Source organism: Lutra lutra, chromosome 8, assembly GCF_902655055.1.
Source record: "Lutra lutra chromosome 8, mLutLut1.2, whole genome shotgun sequence".
Taxonomy (NCBI): Eukaryota; Metazoa; Chordata; class Mammalia; order Carnivora; family Mustelidae; genus Lutra; species Lutra lutra.
The window spans coordinates 86,486,364-86,508,258 of NC_062285.1; the positions used below are offsets into that span (position 1 = coordinate 86,486,364).

Consider the following 21,895-nt stretch of genomic DNA (forward strand, 5'->3'; position numbering starts at 1 on the left):
TTTGACGAGTGACATCTTCCCTAATAGCATGGGAAATGGGGAGTGGAATGTGGACTATGAATCTACCATTCCCAATTTTCAAATCCTCTTTGTTCTAAATAATTTATTTTTACCTATGTTATTTTTTCATTGTCCCCCCTAGAACGTAACTGCCACAAGAGAGCAGAGAGTTTTGTAGTCTACTGCTGTTTCTCTGGCGCCTAGAACAGTAGCTGAAAAAATAAAGGTGCTCCGCGAATGTTATTGAGAGAAGAAATGCATCCCCTCTTGGGAGCACCAGGTTACAAAATTTACTCTCTCCCATGTGAATTAGTGTTTGCTTTGATTTAAAATGTGGCCAGATGCGTTCAAGGGCTATCTTCTATCTTAGCCTTTTAGGAAATTTACAAACGAAGTCTGTATTGGGTTTTCAGGACTTTTGCTAAATTTAATTATATACTGTTTTCTTTTTTTTTAATTTGCCTAGATTCATCTCTTTTCTCCCACCAAATAACCATCCTCTCGGCTGTTTCAGTTCCCATGACTAAAGATGTATTTGGTGGCATCAGTTTACGAAATAAAGGGAACAAGACGCAGCACATTCAAATGACAGCAAAATAAATGTCATTTCTCCAACTATATTTGCTTGGTCAGCTCTACACATATCGAAACAATGTAAATACGAAATATGGACGTGTTCGTATAAATAAGCTTTTTTTTTTTATTGACAGCAGCTATGGAGTGTATGAAATCAATGTGGCTGCACTACTTAAGAACTGCTTGTTCCTTTAAAGGGTTTAAATATGGCCCCTGCAACTTGTTCCCATTTAAATGACTTCACAAACCATTTCCCTAAATAGGGTACGAAGTCGGTTTTCGTACTTGTTAAATTACCACAAATTCTGTGTTACAAGACTGAATTAATGAAGTCTTAAGCTATTTTGTACTCCTCATTCCTAGGTTTAATCAAAAACAGTGCTTTACTTCTTTTTTAATTAAAAAAATAGTGAAAACTACAAGTAACATTTGATTGTGCTGCAATGCAAAGCTACATTTTGAAATTATAACCAACAAAACTCCAAAAAACCTGTTTGAGGGCCAAGTATATGCAGTTAACATTTATAATTCCTTAGCGCTCTGCATTGGCTGCCAGCAAACTTTCAAGATATCTGGCCGATAAGAAAGCTGGCAGAGACCACACAGGAACAGAAGTCAGTGATACGAAGTAAAGCTCATGCGAATTTACTGCTGCTGGTTTTCGGCTACTTGCCTCAGTTAAGCTATGCACTGCAACGACTTAATTTGTTTCAACATATCTGCACAATGATCCTCAGTGCTCAGAGGCTATGGCCTCGATGCCCTTGCACAAGCACTCACGCATATCCACATTCACACTCACACGGGCAGTCATGCTCACACCTGTGCCATTACTTGACAAGAACAGTGTTCAGTTGACTGATCAAGAGATACGCAGTGCAAAGGAACAGGATTTGAGACAGCCCAGGGTTTCCTCTTCTAGTAGGTTTAAAACATTTTTTTTCCTCACTAACTTCCTTCCTGTTCTAACTGCCAGAACTCAGAAGTCAGAGTGAGAGACAGAGGCACCCCAGAGAGCCGTGAGCCACTGAATGTAAGTTGAAATACCTCGGGGTGAGGGAGGCTATAGGTGGGCACAGCAAATGCAGGCGATCTCTCAACCAGGCGACGACCCTCTCCAGTTTATTTTTTTAGATTATCTTTGAAACCGATAAGAAAGTACTAAGGAGGCGGTAAGAGCAGTTTGCAGAGAAGGGGAAGTCAGAGCAGGGAATCTTAGCAATGACTCAGGGGAGAGAGCTCAGCGAAGGAGGGGAGGGCGCGCCCTGCAGCAGCCCGGGGGATGAGATCCTGAGTGTGTGGGAAAAGGGCCATGAGTGTAACTCCTGAGGAGTGCCCGGAGGGGTTTCCTACAAGGTAGGGGTGGGCATCCAGCCAAGTTCAGAAGCGAAAAGACTGTGGACCCAAACTGGTGTGGAACATGCTAGTAGATGAAGGGTTGCTGCTGGGGTGGAGATATGTGGTTTCCTGTTTTTAAGTAGATGTAAAAAGACTGATTGAAAGGAAAAAAAGATAAAGACTCAAAGCTGTCAAACATTAAACTGTTTTCCCCTAAAGAATTTTTCTGGTGATATAAGAGAAATGCATAATGAAAGCCTTCCTTTGAGTACTATGGGATTTAACAATCAAAGGGGAGGTAATGGTAGAACATGTTGTTATTTACTCATTTGTCACAGTGGAATCAATTTCTATCACTAACAAAAACCACTTATTAAATTCCTACAGTCAGGGGCACCTGAGTGGCTCAGTCAGTTAAGCATCTGCCTTTGGCTTGGGTCACGATCCCCGGGTCCTGGGATCGAGTCCCGAGCCTGCTTCTCCCTCTGCCTGCTGCTCCCCTTTGCTTGTGCTTTTTCTCTCGTTCTGTCTCTGTCTCTCCCTCTCTGGCAAAATAAATAAATATCTTAAATATAAATAATAATCTATATATGTAAATTCCTGCAGTCAGATGGGCAGAAAGTTCATTCCTGTTATTGCTAAAAAAAAAATCTTTACATCCAAGAGGACTAAAAGCAGAGAAGGCACCAAATAATTTATTAAGAGATAGGTTCTACAAAAATCCAATTAGCCCCTCTAGGATATCTAAACCGTGAGCCTTCAAATTGTGAAGGACTGAATTTGGCGACCATTAGAAGTGCCTTAGGCATGATCTGAAATTCTTCCCTTCAGAGGCGGCCCCAGTCAGCATGTTTTATGAACCTAGTCTGTTATTACACTCTAGACTTAGTTAGGGTTACTTGTGGCCTGGGTCTGATCAACCCATGGCTGTTCTTCCATGCACGGTCCAGGAAGGCAGACTGCTCTCCCAGAGAGATCTGCCCCATAGTCACCCTTTCACATGGAGAGTCACCAAAATCTGCATTAGTGTGTTGGAGCCTCCCTGCAGGAATGCTCAAGCAAGGGAAATCCAGAGTTCGGTGCCCAGGCAGACATCGCAGATCTTTGCCATCGCTTTGTTTTGTTAAATGTTCAAGAAAACATCCCTCCCAAATCCAAATGTGACACAAGCGTAGTAATAAGATCATCTTACTCTTTTGTGAGATGGGCAGAGAGTTCTGAGAGAAGAGTTCCTTCTCCATTCAGGATGCTCAGACCTGGCACGTGTGGAATCGCCGTGCTCCAGCTGAACCAAAGCTAATGGACACATTTGGGCACATTCCAGGGATGGGGGTTTAGTCCTTGCTTGTTTGGGAGAGCATGAATTTGTCCCTAGGGAAGTAGGCTGGGAGCACCATGGAGGTTCTGTTGTCAGTGGAAGGTCACCACAGCGAAGTCATTCTGACGGGAAGATCAGCCCAGGCCAATTTATGGGAGCACAATATAGCACAAATTTCAGCTAGCAGCCCCAGGGACTAGAAACAAAGCAGATAAAGAAAAAGAACCGACATCCATTGAGTACCTTCTCTATGTCAAGCCTGGTGGTAGAAACTTTCCAATTTGAATCCTGAGAGGACAGTAAGGCTCAGAAGTGTTCAAATATTTGACTAAAGTCACCAAAAAAAGAAAAAAAAAAAAAAAAAAAAGAACCAACAGCTGCAATGCCTTAGAAGGACATTTTAAGAAATGTCCCGGGGGGGCGGATTTTCTCTAATGCCACATTCTGGGCGTCCTTATTCAAAGGCAGTGTTATGCTGTCCGGGGCCCTGGATGAGAGGCCATGCCCAGGGGTGGCTCTCATGTTGAGCCTAATACTTCAACGTTTATCCCTTTAGTAAGCACTTCCCCAATCACTCTGGGCCATGTCACACTCTGGTGTCCACAGCCAGAGCTAATTCAAATTCACCTGAGCTTTCTTCTCAGCACCCATGGTTATAGATGGTGTCTTTACCCCTTTCCATGCTGAATGTAAAACTTCTGTGACTGTCTCAAGTTATGGCAGTCTAGTCTTTTGCTTAATAATGGCGTCCTTGCTGCAGTTTTCATCGAGGATTATTTAAAATAAGTATTTGTGAAAATACCCAGCGTGGTTAACTTCACAGGGCAGACACCCAGCAAGGTTGAATGGGGCCACCGAGTTCTCTCTCCTTTTGCATAGAAATCTGGGTTAGAAGAGTATACTGTGAGTGTGCCGGGAAGAAAGAATGTCTCGTTGCTCCCACCCAGGGAAATGTTGAAGAATTCTGCTTCTAGTCATGTGTATCGTTCTCAGGATTGATTTTAATGTCTATTTTATCTAACAAGACACCATCCTCTCAGGCACCGAGTTGGTTCTCCTCACTCAGCTTTGCTCTTTCAGATGGTCTTCACAGAGCTAACAGGGTAGAGAGCAGCCCTGAGGAGCCCAGGAGGCACCAACCCTCCATGTTGCTAAGGAATACTGAGAAACCACAGAGGACTCCAGAACCAAGACAGCTTCTGGTGTCCCAAGGGATCAACTTGGAGTCCTAGATAAGCCCAGTAACCAGGCAGGCAGCAAAGCAGACCCAAATCCTTGACTGGCTCTGACATACTTCAGGGATGGTCCAGCTCTAAATGGCCCGCTATCTAGAGCTGCAGCCCCAGGTTTAGTGAAAGTGGGACATATCCTTGTCAGCAGGGAGAGGACATGACAGGGTGACAGAGAATACTAATGCTTGCATTAGCACTTCTCTGATGGAAATCCCCCTACTTCTAGTACTTCCATATTTTGCTGTCCCTTTGTTATCTCCACCTCTTCTCTCTCATATTCATGACCTGTGCATCTAGAAGCATCATCTAGCAACTTTGGAACACGAGATCGGTCTCCACATAATTTTGCTCCAGAGCCAAAGGATATTCTCTCCATTGGCTGCGCCTGTTGTCTTTTGTCATTTCTCATCATTCACGGAGTCAACTCTGGCTTCAATTAGGAAAGGGAGCAATAAATAGAATCTAAAATTAAGTTGTTCATGAGGAAGCTTTTTAAAGAAACATAATAGTGATATTCCCATTTTAAGCTTGATTCAGTTAATAAACAGTTCTCGCAATTCCCAGAACTTCTCGTGTCTTCTGTACTCCTCAAAGAAACAAAATCTATTTTTAAGATGGAAGGAGTGGACATTGTCAACACTGCAGCACCAAGGGAAAGCATTCGGTGCCCAGGGAGCCAGTTACCTCACTTCACAGAAGCTGTGCGACAGGACAGACCATCCCACAGGGCAGGAAGCAGAGGAAGAGAACGTGTAGTTTAGTGAACATCTGTTATTGGCCAGGATCGTCTGAAAACTTTTCATGTGTTTCCTCCAACTCTTCAACTCCATGAAGAGAGATCATTATTTCCACACTACTGGTGGAAAATCTGGGGCTCGGCAAGGCTGATCATTTGCTTAGTTAGGTCCTGTAATAAGGCAAAGCTGAACCACATTGTGAATCTCTGGCCCGCCAGACTCCAAGTCCAGATCCTAGTAGGCCTTGAAAATCACCTTTCTTTGAAGTAGCCAGGTAATCTGTTTCATCTAAACTCAAGGGTTTCACCTTTTCTTGCCCTCCGCTTCTTTGGAACTGCATCACTGAACCAGACAAGGGTGCTCTATCCTGAGATTGGTGCAAATTCTTAAGTTCGGTATCTTGAACATTTCACTGGATTTGCAAGCAAAACCACCATTTTGTGCTATGGCATAGTCATGCCACGAGTAACTCGTCCTAATTTAATGTGGCATTTTAATTGAGCCTGAGAGGATTAAGTTCCTATCTCAGCACACCTCCTGCTTACACTGCCTGCCTGCCTAGCAAACAGGAGGGTGCGAGGGGTTCACTGTGAAAATTCATCTGTGGAGGCATCCGTGAAGCAGGAGATAAAGATAATGAGTAGTAAGCACACACACACACACACACACACACGCAACCAATATGTACTTTGGGTCTTGATGGAGTGCACACTAACCTTGTTCAACACATAATTCTTGAGTCTCCATTTCACTTTTACTGTGTCAAAAAACCAATGTCAAAATAACCTCCAAGCAAACAAAACACCTCTGCTTTTTGTGGAACAGTGGGTGAGCTGCAGAGGAAGGTGAGAAAAGGCCAGCTAGAATGTTCTGCATAGATGAACTGGGTTCTCCCCAACCCCACCTCCACTTCCTCTTTTCTTTTCTCATTTCAGAGGCTTCTTTAAATAAAGGAGCATTCGAGTCATTCAATTAGGAAGAGGCATCAGAGGTCCTTCTAAGGCAATGATTTCATTTTACAGAGGACAAAACTGGAGCGCAGAGAGGTTCAGGGACTTGTGCAAGAGTACACGGGACAGAGTGGCCCTGAAACCCTCTCTATGTGATGCCTCACTGCCTCGCTAAAGCCTGCAGAGTCTTGCAAAGAAGCACATTTCCTACTGCCTGTGCACTCTTAGGATAGATTCCCAAGATGACTAATGGGTTCTATAATTTCATTTTTACTTCTTACTTAAGACAGCTGGAGCAACAGAGCATAGCACCTGCAAGCCAAACAAGATGGCGGAGACGGCAATTCTGCCCCTTACACAATAGGTCTTCTTCCGCAAGCTTCTCATCTGAGCTTCAGTTTACTAACCTGTAGAAGAGCATATGACCATGCCCGCCCCCGAGGCTGTAGTGAGGAGTGATGAGCTAGTCCTCAGGACAGCATTTAGCGTTATGTATGATAACTATTATAATTATCATCATCAATAACAAAGCCGGTTGTTCTTTGGATGATACTCGAAGGTAGTTGTGGAATTTCCATAAAATGCCCATTCTCCCTCTCCTAGGCATATCCCACTGTAAAATGAGGGGATAAAGAGAGAAGACTGATATGTATGGTCAGGATATACATAGTTTACATGTATATTTATATATTCACATGTATAACACACACATAGTTTGGGAAATCATTATCAAACTCCATAAGCCATGATGGCTGAGGCATTGGCAGAATCCATGGTTCCTCAGAGATGAACTGTGAAATTTAAAATGCTGTTTCTTTTGGGACTTCAGACAAATTTGAGATAATGAAACAGAGATTGGGTAATTCTCTTCTGTACACAAGTGAAATAAGGTAATCGAATGTGTGCAACTCAGCTGACGCATGCCCGCAGGGCAGAATGAATCTACAGATGGAGAACTTAGAAAGGGAAAGCACCTAGAGGTGGTCTGCTCCAACCCCCAAACCTCAAGAGAAGGAGAATAAGCACCACAGTCGGTAAACCAGTTGCTCAGGGTGTGACAGCTGACTAGTAGCCAAGCCAGAATCAACACTTGTGCATGGTGAGAACTAGTTCAATGAAGAGATAATTATCCAAAATCAGGTAGATTGACCTCAGAACACTTTCCCTCAAGAGCTGTGCCCTATGCACCTTTGCTCCTCTGCCAGGCTGGGTGTTCATATTCTCTCGGATACAGATGTTACCTGATATCTCCTGCTTTTTCATATCCAGCATTTGGGGTTTGATAAACATGATCCTTGGCTGGAAGCTAGTTTGGGTCACTGATGCCTCCAGGCCTCCAAAAGAAGAAAGCTTCCACTGTAACAGTCAACTCTCTGCTTCATGTTTCCAAGAAGTCACAGTTTCAAGGTCATGTTTCTAATCTTGGACTCTAGTAAAGTCTATGAGCCTCTGGATTGCATGTAGCATCTCATGGGCATATTCTTTTTTTCCTTTTATGAGGATTGTGACTTTCACCAGATCTTTAAAAAGATGTGTAATTTCCAAAAAGATTAAGAATCATCAGTCAAACCATGGTGGTTGTCCATCCCACAGCTCCTTCTCCACTTTGGAGAGTAACTTAAATACCAGTAAGTGGTAAAGCGCTGAGCCTTATAAAGAGTAGGTTCTCACCAAATATTGTGCTTTAAAGAAGCTTTCCTTGAGAATTGCTTTTCCAGTTCCTTATTTGTTGCATTACTATATTTTCATCTTTTTCTAATCTGCTTTCCAGATTGAGCTGGTTTGGGGTCATTTGGCTTCATATCATTTTTTCATATGCTATATATTTAAATCAAATTATTTTAATGTGGTCCTGAATTTCCTTCTCTTTACTGCAATAATTTTATATAGAATCTCATGTTATCTTCTGCTTTTACCTGTCTTTTAAATAAACTTACATTTCATTTGTATGAACCAATTATTGTATATCTGTTTCTAATGAATCAAGGAAATTTAGAATTGACAGAAGTCTCAGAATTACTAATAAGCATATCAAGATCTAGATGACTGATAAATTGACTTGCCAATGATCCCACAGATGTTGTTGAATCCTGTCTTAGATCATGTCTTTGTCTTTTTCTCTACCTTTTTCTCCCTCTCTCTCTCTCACTATCCTTTCAAAATTGAGATTTCATGGTGCAGAATAACAATTTCCTGCAGGTTATGGAAATCACCTTGAACTAAGTAATGGGTGGGTGTGATGTTATCTTCTGATGGTCAGACTTCAAGCAGATGACTTGTTAGAACCAAGCGATATATTCCAGAGAGTCCTAAGAGGGTCAAGACATCCTCATGTATAAATAGGTTTCCTGATGATCTGTTCACACATATTTTTGAAGATTTTATTTATTTATTTGAGAGAGAAGTGGGAGGAGGAAGAGAGCAGGAGGGAGAGAGACAAGAAGATTCTGCACTGAGCGTGGAGCCAGACGTAAGGCTCAATCCCAGGATCCTGACATCATAATCTGAGCCAAAACCAAGAGTCAGACACTTAACTGACTGAGTCACTCAAGCATCCCTGTCCACTCTGGGTATCTGGTCAGATTCCTGGGTGTCACCAAAGGAGAACCTCTCTCTTCTGACTAATCTCATCTGGCTGCTCTTCATCTGTCCCTTAATGATTGTCCTCAAGCTACCCACAACCCACTGCATTCTTCATTATTTCTTCATTATTTTTCCAACCAGTTCATTCACTCTCCCTGAGTGTTGTTTGGAATATGAGTTGAGCTGGTCATGATGTTTATTATGCTGTTCTTGAGAGGCTCAGTTATGAATGGCGTTGAGTTTTCTGCTGAGACAAGAGTTGCCATAGGAACAAACCTGCATGCTTCCTTCCTACACAGGAAGTGGACCTGGGCATTGCAATGCTATTTGCAGACTTGATCAAGCTCATGGTGTTTGGCTTGTTATTTTGTTAGAAGAGGATTGATGAGCCAAGAGATATCATTTCTTTTTACTCTCTGTTTTTTCCTTCTTTTTCTGTTAAAATTGTTTTTGTTTCACTTTACTTCCAAATTATTTTTCTTTCTGATGCCAGTGATGGAGACTTTGAAACTCAAAACCACAGCTGATTTTGGCCAGAGATAGCTTCACTCCCTGGGGGACTTGACAGAGGTTTGCAGAGTCACTGAAGATGAGATGTGCTAGATATTGTCTAGAGTTGTGCCACTTAGGAACAATGTAGTCTTTAACCAAAGGCAGGGAGGACACTCTTGAGGGAGGACTACAGGAAATCAGGAAATTATCTCCTTGCCCAAATACCTCCCATGTTTCCCCAAATAGTTCCATTGCTACAAGCCACAGTCCTGAAATTCTTTCAGTAGAGACTCCTTCCTCTTTATTAAGACACTGCAACTCATCCAGCTATGATAATTTGGGCATTTCTCTTAACCTCTGAGTTTCAGTTTTCTCGATGATTCCATAATGGGTTGGAATATCTCACCTCTATGGTTTCTTTCTGCTCTGAAAAGCTCTGACTATACATGGCCTAAAATGAGTAATTTTTAAACCCATTATTCAGTCACTAACAATTAAGTGTGAATCATTTTATTAGAATCTCCCCTCAATATTTTAACACATAGCAAGTAAATGTAGATAATGAGAGAAGACGACAGACTCCAGGGTATGCCAGGGTGAGGACTTAGAGCATAAAATCACTAGTCTTCTGGCAGGGAGAGGGAGATACCAAAAGGGAAAGGGACCAGAAAAGGGAGATCAGTGATAGATAAAAGTAAAATAAGGACAGGTTAACCCTTCCCATTTTGTCTGAAGGAATTTAAAGAGTCTTTTGTTATTTTTTATGTCATCTCAAAGGAACAGAAGATCTTTAGATACAGAGATAAATAAGCCAAACCATGAGGGTTTATAAAATGCCTAAACTATTCAGTTATGGGAGATTCAAGAGAAGCACAGAACCTAGTGCCTGCTGCCCTCAGGGAGTTATTAGCAGTGTTGGATGGGAACCGTTCAGACACCTCAGGCAGGTATCATGGCAGTCTACAGCATTGCATGACTTACCTTTGAAGTATCTCAGGAGTTTAGGGGAAAGATTCAATTAATGGGAAGAAGCCATCCATTTCTTTGGTTACATGTGTTTTGAAACCATCACAACAGGGATGGTACAATGCTAAGAACTTGGACACTAGAGGAATGGCTGGATTTAGAGGAGTGTAGTTATTCCTATAATTGTTTGAACTGGGGCTATCTGTTCATTATTTGGGACTTTTTGTGTTATGTTGTTTCATTTGTACATTATTCATAAATGAGCTATTTCTTTCTGGTCCATTTATTCAGTGAATAAGAGATAATTGGCCACAGTTCAGAGAAATTCAGGAAGGTCAGAGAAAAGACTAACGGCATTATATGCTTATTGCATGAAAAATAAAGAGATTAAACTAGGAAAAAATATCCTGGAAAATCACTGACAATTACAGAAGCCTATTATGGCCAGGATGGTGCTACCAGCAGCCCCACAAACCTTTTTCATATCCACTGACTTTTGGCTAATGGACTATCATCCTCTCTCTCTCTCTCTCTGAAATAGATCAAAATGACTGAAAAGGATGCAGAAACACACCTGGAGGAGGATGTCGATGAGCTGGACAGCAAGCTCAATTATAAGCCTCCACCTCAGAAGTCCCTGAAAGAACTACAGGAGATGGACAAAGATGACGAAAGTCTAATCAAGTATAAGAAAACACTCCTGGGGGATGGCCCTGTGGTGGCAGGTGTGTGGAGGGGCATGGGGGGCAGGTGGAAGGCATACATTTCAGCAACTCAGGAGCAGGTGCAGAAGAAAGACTACCCAGTGGTTGCCAGGGCTAAGCAAGTGAGGCACAATCTCTATATGCTGCGTAAAGTTACAGACCATAGGATGAAGTCTTTTTTGGAGATACAGCACAAGTCAGCATGGCAATAGGCAAAAATTACATATGGGGATGATTTAGAAAGAACCCCAGACTCCCACTTAGAATTGTATTCTCTCCATGCTCTCACATTTTCTCTTCTTCTTCTTTCTCTTCCTCACTCCTCCCTTGCCTACCCATTCATCTCTTCCACAGACACAACAACGGAATAAGATAGAGAGGGGCAGTGCTCATCGAGCAGAGGAACTTGACCATAGCCACCCAGGAAATGTTTGCTGTTGATAACAAGGCGGACCTCCAAGTCCCGGAAGCAGAACTAGCACCACTCTAATTTATAAGGCCGTCGAGACCAGCATGGGGAACCTGCCACTTCCCTTTCTATTTCCACTCCAGACAGAGATACCACTTTTCTTCTTATGTTCCCGCTCTCCCACTTAAAATGTCCACATGAGAAGACACTGTACACACGTGTCTCTTCCCTAGGCTTACATTCTTTTTTGAATCCTGCAGACCCAACAGCCCCCAATGTCACGGTCACCCGGCTTACCCTGGTTTGTGAGAGCGCCCCAGGACCCATCACCATGGACCTCACTGGTAAGTGGACACAACTGTTCTGTTCCAAGGGGCCTAGTGATATCATGGGGAAAACTTAGTCTCTGCCCCTCTCCTGGCAAAAGGAAGCACTAGTAAGGGGAATCCCAGATACAAAATGCTGAGACCAGTTCACAAATCATTGCTCTCAGGGTACACAGTATTTACGACACCCGATGAAAAGCCCACTCTCTGTCTTTAACTGAAGATGGTGCAGTCATAAGTAGTGGGTCTATTTACTTGTATCATCATATTTACCTCTGATTTTTATCTCCATGCAGCAACAGGGGAGTTATTATTCATGTAAAATGACTTGATGGAAATATTACAAAGCAAGTTGTATACTTCTGAAATGTAATATTTATACATTTTAAACTTCAGAGAATATTGATCTTATATCAACTAGAGAAATTCCATGAAGGCAAGAAGCCATCTAAAAATCTTTTAATTAGTGCTGGGAATTCTACTATTAAATACATACTAGTTTAAAGCTCTGATTCTTGTAGAAGGGACTTCCCCCACTAAAAATGTACAAATTAAGATGTTATTTCCTGGGGCACCTGGGTGGCTCAGTCGGTTAAGCGTTTGCCTTCATCTCAGGTCATGATCCCGGAGTCCTGGGATTGAGCCTTGCGTGGGGCTTCCTGCTTCCCGGGAGCATGCTTCTCCCTCCCTTCCACTCCCCCTGTTTGTACTCTTTCTCTCTGCACCCCCCCAAAAATTTATTTCCTTTCCCCTTATTGTGACAATGGTCAAGTCCTTTCCTGACACTTGAATATTGAGGAGAGAGAGCTGAGAAGGTGGGTATTATAGGGGAAATCTGCATCTGAGAGGAATGAGGAAAAGGGCCGCAGAGTCAAGAGGTTGGAGGCATCCAAGGCAGCTCTTCAGGGGAAAAAAAATGATTCCTGGATTCAAAAGGTGGACTCATGAGACAGAGTAAATGTGACTCCAGAAGGGTAGGCTCAGCAGCTAGGTGATTCCCCTCTCACGGGGCACATCCACTCTTTACCTTATATGGCTTTATTTGTCTGAAGGAGGAAATCAGAGGCTGAGAAGACACACTTCCCCTTCAACTGAAATTATTACAGCAGACACAAATTCACCTACCCCCACATTCTAGCATCTCTCTAGGAGAATACCTCTCTCTCTCTCTCTCTCTCTCTCTCACCAGGACTCAGGCCTCTTCCTGTGTGAAATTGTGTAACACTAGCAGGTACAACCGTTAATTTGTGAGATGAGGTCTAAATTAGCGCTCAGGAAATCTAAGGGCCTGACCACATTGCAGGGAAAACTCAGTCTCCTTCACTTTCCTACCATCAGGATGCCCAAATTTGGTTTTCTGTCACCAAGAAGTTCCTGAGGTGAATCCCAGCATGAACACACACACACACACACACACACACACACACACATAATACACATATAGTTTGTGTAGAAAATATATAGTATATATTATAAGTGTATAATATACATACATATATTATGTACATATACACACATATATAGTGTGTATATGTACATAAATATACATTATATATACATATAATAAACCTACAATTATATACAAAATATATATTATATACATATAGTATACATACGTACTACATACATAGTGTGTGCATGTATATATATATATATACACACACAGAATATATGTGTATATAATACACATAATATATAGTGTATATAAAAATATATGGTATATTATATACATACTATATACACATAGTGCATGTGTAGATATATAGATAGAGATATAGTTCACACACATATATATGGCATGAAGCACATGCACAGAGCATACAAAACACACACACATGCACAGACACACACACATATACGTTCACCCCAGAGTGTCAGATGATACAGGATCACACTGGGAGAAGAACAGAGAGTGATTACGTCTCTAACCAGAATACAAGAATTAGAGTCATATCCTGGTTGATGGAGCTACTGTTAGCAGAAAAGCCTAAAGCTTTTATCACTTAAGAGACTTTCCTTAAGAAAAATAATATGAGATTACATATGCAAATGTAAAGTACAAAAGTGAATATATATTCAGAATGGTAAAAGGGAGCCAAAACAGGTAAATTTTTTAAAGCTAGGAAATGCCACAAACATCACCAAATCTACAAGAACAAATAGCTAGTGCTCTTACTTATTTTTCTTATTTATTGAGGGGTAGGGACACATTCTTTAATCATCTTTTTGTTTGGCCATATATGTCATATCATTTTCAACAGAGAAAATAGAAAGGTAATTCAGATTTTCCTCTAGGATGGCTGATTAAAACTTGTTTTTATTATTGACAATTTGAAAAGACATTGTCAGGGCAGCTGGTTGAGCATGCACCCCTCAGACATGATTTCAGTCATGATTTCAAGCCCATGCTGGGCATGGAAACTACCTTAAAAAAAAAAAAAGACATTGTCATGCATAACTCGTTGCTGATAATACCTTGTATATTTTAGGGCTGTCATCAAATTTGGGGGAGAAAGTGCTATCCCAGTTTTTTTCATATATACCTGTAAGATTTCAGGCATTGCAAGTGCATGTGTGTGTGAGTCTGTGTGTATGTGTGCGTGTGTGCGTGCGTGTAAACTCTGATATTCTTTGAATTAAGGGCCATGTGGACCACGTTATTCTGACAGGCGCAGCAAACAGCTCTGGAGTTTAAACTCCCATCATCTCCTTGTGTTTCTCCTGAGGAGAATAAACTCTTTCTAAATCTACTTATACAGGAGATCTTGAAGCTCTCAAAAAAGAAACTTTTGTGCTAAAGGAGGGTGTTGAGTACAGAGTCAAAATTCACTTCAAAGTAAGTATCTTGCCACGTATGTTTTTATAAAGTCTGCATTCTTCCTATAATCAGAGAAAGAAAAAATCAAATGTCTTGCATTATCATGTTGTCACAGTTTTTGTTTCTTTTTTTTCTCTGGATCTCGACAGTCCTCTCCCCAACTCTGAGCTCTATCTTTTGAGGCCCACCCCTGCTTCATGCCTTTTCCCTACCAGGACCCTCTCCTGAACTCCCCGTTGATCACTTAGCCAACAGAAACCCTCTTTCTACGAACTCTGAAAGCTCCCAACCATAAGCACGCCCTGCTTTATATTGTACCATTTTTGCCATTTCTTCCTTGTACCACCCAAGTACCCTGAGAAAGGGGAAGATTATATTCTCTTCTTTCCAACATTTTACACAAAACTTTGTGATATTTTGTGAATATGTATTGAGAAATTAACACAGGAATGAATTGATTAATAGTAAGAAATAGAACAATTAGAGCCTCAGTTCTAACTGCTCGGTGAGGATATACATCCAGAGAGAGTGGGCCATGGTAAATAATGGGGAATTACAATTATAGTTTTGGAAAGAGCAAGACTAAACAGGAGATAAATTGACATATAATGAATACACACATACCCCAGTGAACGGCCAAAAGCAAAAAGAAAAATAATCTTAGCTGAAACCAAGTAAGTCAGAAATGTACTGTTTGCTCTTAATTACCTGTATTTGCCTTGGTTGCCCTTCTCAGCCATATCCTTCAGGGTGCTTCAGGGCCACCAAGGAAGACCCCATCTGCCCTCTGTGTCTGAACACTGGGCTCTTCTTTGCCCCTGGTGCAGGGTTGATTGAGGATCTAGGAACAATCACTATATATCACACATAAATATGCCTCAAAATAATTTCATTCTGAAAATTTTTATTGATGCCTACTCTGTAATACATACTGAGCTATGCTTCACTTGCTTGTTTTCTATATATTTATTATTGAAGCACCTGCGAGTTTGATATTGCATCCAAATATGCCTAGAATTATATGCAAGGCATTGTATCCAAATAAGCTTAGAATGCATTACGCATTAGCTGAATTTTTAATTATTAATGCTACTACCTTAATTTATCATTTTGGTAAGCCAGTTTGTACCAAATGAAACAGAAGAGGTTAATTTTGATGGGAATAAGATCAGAAGGAAATGTCTGGGGCATGGGCTTCAGCTATGGGTGGGAAGGCCGAAGAGAATGTAGTGGTCGGTATTACATATCAGGGTGATGGAGGAGGGGCACAGAAAGGGGTTTTCAAGTCCCATCTGCTGCAGAGGCTTAGCATTTTCTCACACAAGAGAAAAACCACTCTCTCTGTGTAACCCACACAAAGTTTAACCAACCTGTCCCAGCATGGAGCTACCATTAGCAGAAACACCAACCCAAAACTGGAAATAACTGAGAAGCAATTTAAATCTTTAGTGACATCTGTTGAAAAACACCCAAGAAGGTTTGTTTTAATAACCACAGGAACACATCCTAAAATCCTCTTGCATCATCTCTCTCTTAACTGTGCTCCGTGTTCTTCTCTTTCTCCGCCCCCCCTCCTCCAAAAACTTCATGGTTCTCTCCAAAACCTGGCCTGGGATGTTCACCTTTCTGGTTTGTACACCTTTTCCTTCTGCCTCCCAAGGAAATGTAATATCTTTGACTTCCACAGGCTTTTTCCTCCTGGGATGAGGGGAAGCAATGGGGAGGGACTTGCAGATGGAAGAAAAGAATATTCATATTTTTCTCTTACCCATCTCAAATACATTTATATTAAATGAACCCTCAGGGCACCTGGGTGGCTCAATAGGTTAAGTATCCAACTCTTGATTTCAGCTCAGATCAGGGTCTCAGTGTCCTATGATCAAGCCCCATGTCAGATTCCAGGCTGGGCATGGAGCCTGCTTAAGATTCTCTCCCTCTGATACCACCTTAAACCAGTTAGAATGGCAAAAGTTGACAAGGCAAGAAACAACAAGTGTTGAAGAGGTGGAGAAAATGGAAACCTCTTACACTGTTGATGGGAGTGCAAGGTGGTACAGCCACTTTGGAAAACAGTGTGGAGGTTCCTCGAAAAGTTAAAAATAGAACTCCCCTATGACCCAGTGATTGCCCTACTGGGTATTTACCCCAAAGATACAGATGTAGTGAAAAGAAGGGCCACATGGACCCCAATGTTCATAACAGCAATGTTCACAATAGCCAAACTGTGGAAAGAGACAAGATGCCCTTCAACAGACAAATGGATAAAGATGTGGTCCATATGCATTTGGAATATTACTCAGCCATCACAAAGGATGAATACCCAACTTTTGTATCAACATGGACGAGACTGGAGGAGATTATGCTGAGTGAAATAAGTCAAGCAGAGAAAGTCAATTATCATATGGTTTCACTTATTTGTGGAACATAAGGAATAGCATGGAGGTCATCAGGAAAAGGAAGGAAAAAATGAAGGGGGGGAATCAGAGGGGGAGATGAATCATGAGAGACTGTGGAGTCTGGGAAACAAACTGAGGGTTTTAGAAGGGAGGCGGGTGAGGGGATGGGTATTAAGGAGGGTATGGATTGCATAGAGCACTGGGTGTTACACACAAACAATGTATCATAGAAAAATACATCAAAAACTAACGATGGACTGTATGGTGACTAACATAACATAATTAAAAAAAAAAGATTCTTTCCCTCTCCCTCTGCCCCTCCCAATTCTATAAATAAATAAATAAATAAATAAATAAATAAATCCCTCTATGCAACAGCAGAAAAACAGCAGACTCTGATTTGAAGTCCTTATCGCTGAGTAGCAATCACCATTCCCGTTTTTCAGACTTTTTGCTACCAGACCACATCTCCCATAAGGCCCAAAGGAAGATCTTAGAGACTTCTAGAAAAATGCATTCACTTTTTTTCTATAGGCATGAGCCACATCTGGCAGATGCAAGAGGATTTTAGGATGTGTTCTGACACCCAAAAAGTTTGGGTGTCATTTTTAGCACCATTTCTTCAATGAAGCTATTTTCATTCTGCTTTTGAAAGATTCGTACCATAGATTCTGTGGAGTGACAGTCTCAAACCTAAGCTAGCCGTGCTCACTGCTGTGCCGCTTTATCACCAACGCCACGAAATATAGCACTGATAAATCGGTTTAATTACTCTGTCCAAGACAAAAAGGCAGCCATAATTACCATGGGGAGAAATTATTTAAAGATGTTTTCATTCTTCATCTTGGCGAACAATTCACCAGGCTCCCCACCTACTGACACAATGTCCACTTTGTTTGTATAAACGCGAGCACTGTATAAAATTAATGGACAACCAGTTCAGTCCTAGGTACAATGAATCATGGAAAAACAAAGTGCTTTGGCTGTGTATATTTTCATCCTGCTTTAGTGACCTTTCTTTGAAAGGCTTGGGGAAGTGGTGACATCTCAGAAAACATCTGTAAAGAACAGCCATCCAAAATGCTTGCCAGACACAAGTGGATTTCACCCATTATTTATTTGCAGGGAGGATGCTTCTGTGGGGCAGAAACTCTTCATCTTTAGACTCCAATCTCAGCAACATTAGGGGCACAACCCTCCTCTAGACATGATTTTCCATTACAGCTTTGCTCCTTGTTGTTTGTTTTTCATGCTAGGTGGATCATTTCTGAGGTTAGGGCTTTTGGACACTCACAGAACATTTTCCATTGGTACCTTTGTAGCTTTTCCTAAGACAAGGACGGTGTTCTGGCCAGTAGTATTGGGAAGAGGAGGCTCAAGATCATTCTTTGGACCTTTAGAGGAAGGAGAATTGTAATGAAGAATATCGAGACAGTGTTTAATTAAGCACCCCCTTTCCCCCCTAGCAAACAGCACAGTATTCAATGATTAAATCGATGATTAATTCGTCGATTTAATCATTGGTTGGCAATGTTGACTCTTGGGACCTCCTCTCTCCAATCTCTGTTTCGCTGTCCACACTAAATGATAATAGTAACACTTACTCTGAACTAAATCTTAACCTTCTTTCATCCTCAAAGAAGACTCAGCTAGATAGGATAAGCATGAAAGAAAAGGGAGAAATGAGAGACCGTTTTTAATCTGAATTGCTTGGATCCTTCCCACCTACAGGTGAACAGGGATATTGTGTCGGGTCTGAAATATGTTCAGCATACCTACCGGACTGGGGTGAAAGGTAAGGGACCCATACTTCACACTGTCCCAAACTCTGTCCCCCACTGATACTTAAAATTCTTCTTTTTAACAATTTTAGTCACAGACTCATTTAAGAACCTGACAAAAAGCTTTGGATTCTCCCCCTAGGAAACAGCACACATATACTTCTGTCTAGACACTAATGCCAAGTCCTACATTCAGAGATCTAGTTTACACTGGGTCAACCACTAACTTTTAGCCTTAGGCCTCTGTGATTTATTATTCACAAAGGGGAAGAGTAACCAAGATAAATTTGGATAAAAATGAAGACTATTAAAAAAACTCTCAAAAGTTAAAAAAAAAAGTAGTTCAGAGGTATAAACCTAAGGGTCAGCAAAATCCAAGACTGGAAGTTTCTATGGTTCTATACAGTGGTGTGTGTGTTTTTTGGGAATTAGAGTTGGAAGTAGCATGTGGGCAGGTGTGGAGTGAGGATGGGGGAGCAAGGGGCTTTTAATTTTTAAAATTTTTAATTTTTTAAAATTTTTAAATTTTTAAAACAAAGAAACAGAATTCTTTCTAGAATTAAGAAAAACTATCACAGAGACATAACACAGCATTATCTGGTCTTTAGTTGCCCTTGACAAGTTGTACCTAAACTGTATGTGCCTTGGGGAACTGCCTTAAGTTTCCTTCCGATGCTACGGGCAGGGTGAAATGAAACTTGGAAAGGTGATGGAAGTACTGGTACATTTCCCATTGACCTTGGGGGCTCTCTTCTTCCAGGGTTGGGAAACAGTAAGGCATAGGTCAGTTCCCCGAAATTAATAAAGGGTTTGAGGGGATATTGTTGGACAAATCTGCATGACTTGGGCAACCACTCAATTACTCAAATCCCACAGAAGGTTGTTGACCTGTAAGATCCTAACCTGTCTTTCCAGGACCAAGTCTCATTGAAAAAACAGTTCAGTTTCCTGTTTTCCTTTGGGTATAGAGATTATGTTGCCTCACTTAGTCAAGAGGATAATGATATGTCTGTAGCTGTTCCTCCAAACTTACAATATTTAACAGCCAACTACACATTGCCTGCCTGCCTCTCCTCCTGCCTACCTTTAGTTATACTTTCTAATGCCCTCTGTTTCTTAATATATGTCCCAGTTATTCACCTATTAATAACTTTGGTTGGCTATTTCCAACATTTGTCCCAGTTTTTCACCTTTTTTTTAACCAAATTATTGATTTTCCCTTTCTATGCAATTCTTCCATCCATGATTTCTGTTCATTCTGATCACCGGCTGTTACCCGACCTCCGCAACGGATATGTTCATAGAATGATAGTTTATAGGTAGGAAGTCCTTAACATTCATTATATAGAGAAAGAAACAGAGGCCCAGAAATGTCATATTGATGTAAGTGGTTGCAGAGATGAGACCAGAACTCGGGTCTCAATTAATGAGGGATTTTTTAACAAGATTTTTATTTATTTAACAGAGAGAGAGAGAGGAAACAAAAGCAGGGAGAGTGGGAGAGAGGGAAGTAGGCTTCCTGCTGAGCTGGGAGCCCAACATGGACCTGGATCCCAGAACCCTGGGATCATGACCTGAGCGAAAGACAAAAGCCTAACGACTGAGCCACCCAGGTGCCCATAATGAGGAATTTTTTTTTTTTTAAAGATTTTATCCATTTACCTGACAGACAGAGATCACAAGTAGGCAGAGAGGCAGGCAGAGAGAGAGAAGGAAGCAGGCTCCCCGCTGAGCAGAGAACCCAATGCGGGGCTCGATCCCAGGACCCTGGGATCATGACCCGAGCCGAAAGCAGAGGCTTTAACCCACTGAGCCACCCAGGCGCCCCAATGAGGAATTTTTTAATGGTATAACCTGCTATAGCTCCATAAAAGAAGAGTCTTGATCTCCATAGACTTAAGGTGCTAATTTCCCGACTCTCCTGATAGCAACAGCTGTGAGGCTTCCTAAAAGCACTGATTCTTGGGGCACCTGGTGGCCCAGTTGGTGAAGCTCCTGCTTTTAGCTCACGTCATGATCCCTGGGGTCCTGGGATGGAGCCCCTGTATTGAGCTCCCTGCTCAGCGAGGAGTCTCATCTCCCTCTCCCCCCACCCTCCCGTTGCTTATGCTCTTTCTTGCTCACACTCTGTCTCTCAAATAAATAAATAAAATCGTAAATAAATAAATAACAAAATAAAATAAAAACACTGATTCTTGACACTGCCCATAGCAGATTACTGATCCATAGTTTCTGAGAGCGAAACTGTATTATTAAAAGGCACGCCAATAAAATACACACACACACACACACACGTGTGTGTGTATATATATACATATATACATATATATATATATATATTTTTTTTTTTTTTAAAGGCAAAAAAAAAAAAAAAATGCCCAGGTAAATCTGTTGTTTAGCCCGGTTTGGAAACTATGGCTTTTGGTTTTGGTCACTGTAGGCTGTGCTCCAAATTTTCCAGTTTTCTGTGTTTGCTTTTCCTCTGTCAGACGCTTACCCTAATGAACTTGTCTTTCTTCCTAGTGGACAAAGCAACATTTATGGTTGGCAGCTACGGGCCTCGGCCAGAGGAGTATGAGTTCCTGACTCCAACTGAGGAGGCTCCCAAGGGCATGCTGGCCCGAGGCACTTACCACAACAAGTCCTTCTTCACCGACGATGACAAGCACGACCACCTTACCTGGGAGTGGAACCTGTCCATTAAGAAGGAGTGGACAGAATGAGCACATCCACCCATCCCTTTCCCTACCTTGCCATCCAGAAGTACCCTCTCAGTCACGTTCACCACCCTGGCCCTCCTCCCTGTTCACAGCTGGATCCCTTCCCCAATGCACCCCACATTCTATTACCAACACATCTTATCCTGCAATGTCTCTCAAAGTGTTCCCTAGCACAAGAAGCTTAAAACCCAGGCTTTAATCCCGCCCATTCCTTCTGGGCCCCCATTAAGGCCAGTTCTTCAAAATTCTTCATTTCAATACCTAGTCATTTAATATTTCCTTCTACGTTTCCCATGGGAGCAGCTGGAGGCCAGGAAATAGGCAAACCATCATTAACAGTCCTTTTGCCTTGGGTTACAGTAGCTCATTCCCACCCCTGGATTCTTCTGTGGTTGCTGCTGGCTCAGTGAAGGTCCCTAATCACGTTCCCCACCACTGGAGGTTCTTCTTTTTCTGGGAGACTGTAAACAGCACAAGAGAGTAAATAAAACAATTATATGATCTGACTGAGACCCTCATTTCCCTGCTTTCTTCCTTCGAACAAATATG

At 41.7% G+C, this 21,895-nt stretch overlaps 2 protein-coding genes across 4 annotated transcripts in view; one reads left to right on the forward strand and one right to left on the reverse strand.

The window, feature by feature from the left end:
* PDE6H (phosphodiesterase 6H) overlaps positions 1-21,895 on the reverse strand; it is a 60,556-nt gene that overhangs the window by 21,318 nt on the left and 17,343 nt on the right. The window lies entirely within an intron of this gene.
* ARHGDIB (Rho GDP dissociation inhibitor beta) lies at positions 1,463-21,852 on the forward strand. The gene is made up of 6 exons (XM_047741875.1): positions 1,463-1,609; positions 10,734-10,917; positions 11,566-11,649; positions 14,391-14,467; positions 18,577-18,640; positions 21,150-21,852. Exons 2-6 carry the CDS (start codon positions 10,740-10,742, stop codon positions 21,347-21,349), a joined length of 603 nt encoding a protein of 200 aa, XP_047597831.1. The 5' UTR covers positions 1,463-1,609; positions 10,734-10,739; the 3' UTR covers positions 21,350-21,852.

Excerpts from the sequence above, each read along its gene's own strand:
- ARHGDIB (XM_047741875.1), top strand. The coding sequence starts at position 10,740 with ATGACTGAAAAGGATGCAGAAACACACCTGGAGGAGGATGTCGATGAG. Across the intron at positions 14,468-18,576 it reads GAGTCAAAATTCACTTCAAA|GTGAACAGGGATATTGTGTC; the intron begins GTAAGTATCTTG and ends TCCCACCTACAG. Across the intron at positions 18,641-21,149 it reads CTACCGGACTGGGGTGAAAG|TGGACAAAGCAACATTTATG; the intron begins GTAAGGGACCCA and ends CTTTCTTCCTAG.